At 39.0% G+C, this 6,000-nt stretch overlaps 1 protein-coding gene across 6 annotated transcripts in view; it reads left to right on the top strand.

Annotated features, from left to right (window-relative positions):
- The first annotated feature begins 203 nt into the window (after positions 1-203).
- Positions 204-6,000, top strand: part of KIFAP3 (kinesin associated protein 3) — a 219,611-nt gene continuing 213,814 nt past the window's right edge. For 4 of the 6 annotated variants that reach the window (XR_013174069.1, XM_077156923.1, XM_077156928.1 and 1 more), the window contains exon 1: positions 845-1,054. Coding sequence is in view for 5 of the 6 variants with exons in the window: in XM_077156923.1 (XP_077013038.1) it covers positions 975-1,054 (80 nt within the window). In the remaining variant the exon portion in view is untranslated. Of the gene's footprint in view, positions 286-844; positions 1,055-6,000 lie in introns of those variants that run through there. The other 2 variants (XM_077156924.1, XM_077156927.1) reach the window with 2 other exon arrangements.

The following is a 6,000-nucleotide window of genomic DNA, read 5'->3' as shown; positions in this document are numbered from 1 at the left end:
CGGTCCCATACTTAAAGGCTGAGATTAAGATACGGTCACCCGTTGGAACACACTATTTTTCAGCTCTGGAAGCACAGATTCATTTCTCACCCAACTGCAAGTTATTACTGCCAACTAGCCGTTGCTAGGGACTTATCTGGAATGAACTGGTAATTCTGGTTCTGTATTAATGACCCAGAGGATGTGTCACAAACACTTACATCACTGTGCAAACTTTCCTTAAAGAGGCAAAGAGGAGGGAGTACTACTTGGTGACCAAATAGCTTTTGACTTAGTCCAGCAGAGGTGTGCAGCAGAGGCCATAATGTGCTTTCCAGCTCTAAAAATTCCCTAATTCCTCTACTAAACCTTCAGAAGAAACACTTGGATGACAATATAGACATAGCCTAAAATTTACCCCATCCTTTCTGATGGTGTTCAGAGCTATTCCTTTAGCTCTGAATTGCACCTGAAATACATAATATGCACTAAACTGACATGTACTGAATGAGGGATTGGATTCACTTAATATCTCCAAATTAAATGAAATTATCATTGTGAGAGATTATGGAATTGAAGCAATAATTTTTTTTAAATATGGTGTGTCTTTATAAAAGAAGGATGTGAGTGTGTGAGACGAAATACATACATCTTCTATACATAGTGGATTATACATTCGACTACATGTCCTTATGGATCATCAGGTTGACATATCACACAACTATTTTCTAAAAGTATGGTTTAGGCTGTAAACAAAACTGGAAAAGAAGAAAATCACGGATTCTCCATTCATTTTCTTGGTGGCCTACCTCCCTCCCCATCTTGAACCCTGGGACAACCTAGTGATGTCACAGATGTAAAATTATGTCATACTAGTTGAAAATAGGGGCAATAACCATCAAGAAGAGGATGTTTTTTAAAGGGTCCTTTTAACTGAAATCTCTTTTGCATTAAGATGTGGAGCACGAGCTGGAGTTAATTACAAAAGTGGGAAGATGACTGCACTAATAGCTGGTGGGTGTGGGCTCTTTGTACCACAATGGCCATTTGATGACATCCCAAAGGCAGTCACAAGGTAAGAAAAGATTTCCTATGGAGTGTCATAACAAATCAGAATTTACATTCAAAAGCAATTTATTTAGAAATTAATAATGTAATTCTTACATCTCCATTCTCTGTTTCTGTATGGAAAAATGTAGAAAAATATTTCTAAAAGTAATACATTTCAAAATATTTTTTTTTCATGGCTCCCCATTTCCTGCAGGAAAAATCTAACTACTATATTCTCTTATACGAAGTTCTCCATGAAATTATTCCTACTGGCTTTTCCAAACTTAACTTTCACCTTTCTTCTGCTCTAATTTAACTCTCTAATCATCTCAAATATACCAAGATGTTAATTGTTTGTGTGTTTTTGTATGTGTTATTGCCTTTGTCTAGAATATCCGTGTTACCCATCTGCTAACTAGAATCCTACTCTATCCCATTAGACAGGGTTACATCCGTCTTTGTGCCAACATCCTACTTGTTTCAGGTGCTATTATGGCATGCCTCAATATGTTTAACAATTATTGTTTGCATGTCTGGTGACTAACTTATATGTGCTCCTTGAAGGCTGGAACTACATATGACATAATAGTATTTGCTATTTATTGAGTGATTATTATGTTCCAACCACTGCGTTTAGAGATGTAATTAGAAATCCATGTCTTCATACCTTTCTGTTCACTCTTCTTTGAAAAGATAGAAGTATAAACAAATAATGTCCATGAAGTGCAATAAATTCAGTAGGAGATCAGAGAAGGCACAATACAATACTGTAATGACAAAAAGGTTTCCCAAAGCAATCCAATCTGGTTCCTACAGCTCTAAAACCTCCAAGAACTTACCATGTTGGTATTACCTCTGGGATTATTTGTATTTAAATGATTCTGTCATACATGGTTTTATGCTTCTTTGTACTCTTTCTCTCCCTCCCCATGCTCTGTTAAATTATGAGACTATACAGCAGTCATTCCTTTACAATCTCCTCACTGTGGCTACTACAGTAGTCAAAAATGCAATTGATGATAGTAACAAATTTAAGGATGAAGTTGCAATAATAATAACCTGTATTCGATTATAACTTTATAGTCTAGAAGACTATTTCACAAAATATTTATTCATTCTTTCCTCACCACAGTCTTTTGCAGTGTGGTATTTCCCCCCAGGTTTTTAAATGAGGAGGTAGACACAGAGTGCTTAGTTGACTTGTACAGAGAAGGCACAGGACTAACGAATGTGAGAGCCTGGTTTTCAAACACCTCGTTCAGTTGATAACAATTACTACCATTTGTGTGATAGCCACCCTGATATAAATGTATAAATATTATTTCATTTAAAATTACAGTAACTCTAAGAAGGATATGGACTATTATTATTATCCTTATTTCACAAATGAGAAAACTGAAGCTAATAGAGTTGAATTTAACCTGCCCAAGGTCAAAGAATAAGTAAGTGGCACAGCAGGTACCCTTCCCAGTTCTGACTCCAGAGTTCAATCTCTTACCCACTATGCTATGCAGTAGTGCTCCAAATCTGAATGGGATTGGTTCCTTTCCTTGAGCAATGTATAATCTATTGGGGGGTGGGGATAATAGAGAGAATTAAATGTGAATTAATATTTATAACATTGTGAAAGAATAATGATGATTTCTGAGATCTACTCTATGCCTTTGACATTCTTTAAATTCAATACGTTATGTCTAAGTATGAATTTATTTCATTTATCTTGCTGAGGATTACTTCTTTCATGTTAACTTGGGACATTTTTCAATTCTTAAATATGGTCTTGTCCAGTTCTATTTCTTTCTAAAAGTCATAAAAAAGGTTTTTGGACCCTTACATACTATATTTCATGACTCGACCTATTTTTAATAATTTTTTTCTTTAACATTTTGTGCTGTATTATGTATTATATTTTTATATTGTTCACAAATTTTCACCTGTTTAACATATTATTTAAATCCATCCATTTAGCTTACTACTTTTTTCTTGTTTGTTACATCTTTGAAAACAACCACAAAGAGGTATAATTTATATACAATAAAATGAATGCATTTTAAGTATAGTTTGATGACAAATGTGTACACATGGATAACCATTACTCCAATCAAGATATATAATACTTCCACGACCCCAAAATTTCTCTCCAGTTGAGCCGCACGTTATTCTTGGCACAAAACAACCATTCATCTGCTTTTTGTCATAATAGATCAGTATTTTCTACTCAAGAATTTCTTACAGATGGAATATGCTTCGTTCGTCATAATGTTTTTGCTGATTTATTCATGTTGCATATATCAATAGTTTGTCTTTTTAATGCTGCATGATATTCCAATTTATAAGTATCCCACCATTTTGTATTCATTAATGGGTTGATGGATACAACCCATTTGTATTGCTTCCAGTTTTGTGTTATTATGAATTATTATGAATAATTATTATGAAGTATGCCATGAATATTTGTGAATAAGAATTTTTGTGGACATATGTTTTCAATTCTCTTGGGTAGATACCTAGAGTGGAATTGCTGGGTTGAATGGTAAGTGCATGCTTAACCTCTGAGGAAACTGTCAAGCTATTTTCCAAAATGGTTGTACCATTTTGCATTCACAAGCAAATAGATCAGAACTCCAGTCATTCCACATCCTTTCCAACCTTTGATATTGTCTGACATTTTCATATTAACCATCCTGGTGGGTGTTTTAGGCAAAATAATAGCTCCCCAGAGATGTTCACTTCCTCTTTTCTAGAAACTATTAATACATTACCTTACATGGCAAAAAGGACTTTACAAATGTGACTAAGGTTAAAGACCTGTCTTATGGTGGGTAGTATCCTGGATTATCCAGGTGTACCATTCTTATCTCATGGGTTCTTAAAAGTGTAGAATCTTTCCTGGCTCTGGTCAGAGAGGGATGGAATGACAAAAGGAGAACCAAAAAGATGACAGGCTGAGTGTCAATGTTGGCTTTGAAGATGGAGAAAGGGAATCATGGACAAAGGAATGTGGACAGCCTAGGAGCGGTTCTTAAGAAACAGAAAAGCTGCTACTTTGAGTGGGGACCTGAACAAGAGGAGGGTCTGCAACAGGTCCAGGCTGCTATACAAGCTGCTCTGTCACTTGGAACATATGATCCAGCAGATACAATGGTCTGGAAATGTCGGTGGCTAATAGAGATGCTTTCTGGGGTCTTTGGCAGGCCCCTATAGGAGAATCACAATGCACACCCTTAGGATTTTTGAGCAAAGTCTTACCATCTGTTGCAGACAACTACTCTCCTTTTGAGAAACAGCTTTTGGTCTGCTACTGGGCCTTAGAAGAAACTAAATGCTCAACCATGGGCCGCCAAGTTACCATGAGACCTGAGTTAACATTCATGAGCTGGGTGTTGTCTGACCCACCAAGCCATAAAGTTGGGCATGTGCAGCAGCGCTCCATCATAAAATGGAAATGGTATATATGAGATAGGGCTTGAGTAGGTCCTGAAGGCACAAGTAAGTTACATGAGGAAGTGGTGCAAATGCCCATGGTCTCCACTCCTATCACATTACTTTCTCTTTCCCAGGCCAGAGCCATGGCCTCTTGGGGAGTTCCTTACAATGAATTGACTGAGGAAGAGAAAACTCAGGCCTGGTTTATAGAGGGTTCTGCATGATATGCAGTACTATCCGGAAGTGGACACTGCAGCACTCCACCCCCTTTCTGGGGTGTCCTTGAAGGACGATGGTGAGGGGAAATCCTCCCAGTGGGCAGAAATTCGAGCAATGCACCTGGTTGTTCATTTTGCTTGGAAGGAGAACTGGCCAGAGGTGCATTTGTATACTGACTCATGGGCTGTTGCTAATGGTTTGGCTGGATGGTCAGGGACTTGGAAAGACCACAATCGGAAAAATTGGTAACAGAGGTCTGGGGAGTGAGCTAAAAACATGAAGATATTTGTGTCCCATGTGAATGTGCACCAGAGGGTGACTTCAGCAGAGGAAGGTTTTAATAATCAAGTGGACAAGATGACCTATTCTGTGGATACCTATTAGGCTCTTTCCCCAGTAACTCTTGTCATTGCCCAATGGGCTCATAAACAAAGTGGTCCTGGTGGTAGGGATGGAGGTTATGCATGGGCTCAGCAACATGGACTTCCACTCACCAAGGCTGACCTGGCTACAGCCACTGCTGAGTGCCCAATCTGCCAGCAGCAGAGACCCACACTCAGCCCCTGAGATGGCACCATTCCCTGAGGTGACCAGCCAACTATTTGGTGGCAGATTGATTACACTGGACCACTTCCTTCATGGAAGGGGCAGTGATTTTCTCTAATTGGAATAGAAAAATACTCTGGATATGGGTTTGCTTTCCCTGCATGCAATGCTTCTGCCAAAACTACCATCCATGGACTTACAGAATGCCTTATCCATTGTCATGGTATTCCACACAGCATTGCTTCTGATCAAGGAACACACTTCACAACAAATGAAGTGCAGGAATGGGCACATGCTCGTGGAATTCTCTGGTCTTACCACATTCCCCATCATCCAAAGACAGCTGGATTGATAGAGCAGTGGAATGGCCTTTTGGAAACTCAATTATGGTGCCAACTAGGATGCAATACCTTGAAGGGCTCAGATAATGTTCTCCAGGAAGCTGTGTATGCTCTGAATCAGCGTCCACTGTATGGTATTTTCTCCCGTAGCTAGGATTCATGGGTCCAGGAACCAAGGGGTGGAAATGGGAGTGGCTCCATGCACTATTACCCCTAGTAATCCACAAGGAAAATTTTTGCTTCCTGTCCCTGTGACCTGGAGCCCTGCTGGTCTACAGCCTTTAGTTCCAAAAAGGGGAGTGCTTCCACCAGAAGAAACAACAATAATTTCATTGAACTGGAATCTAAGACTGCCACCTGGTCACTCTGGGCTACTCATGCCCCTGGATCAATGAACCAAGAAGGAGATTATGTTACTGGTTGGGGTGATTGACCCAGA

This window comes from Tamandua tetradactyla, chromosome 4, assembly GCF_023851605.1.
Source record: "Tamandua tetradactyla isolate mTamTet1 chromosome 4, mTamTet1.pri, whole genome shotgun sequence".
In the NCBI taxonomy this organism is placed as follows: Eukaryota; Metazoa; Chordata; class Mammalia; order Pilosa; family Myrmecophagidae; genus Tamandua; species Tamandua tetradactyla.
This window is presented reverse-complemented; position numbering and strand designations above follow the sequence as displayed.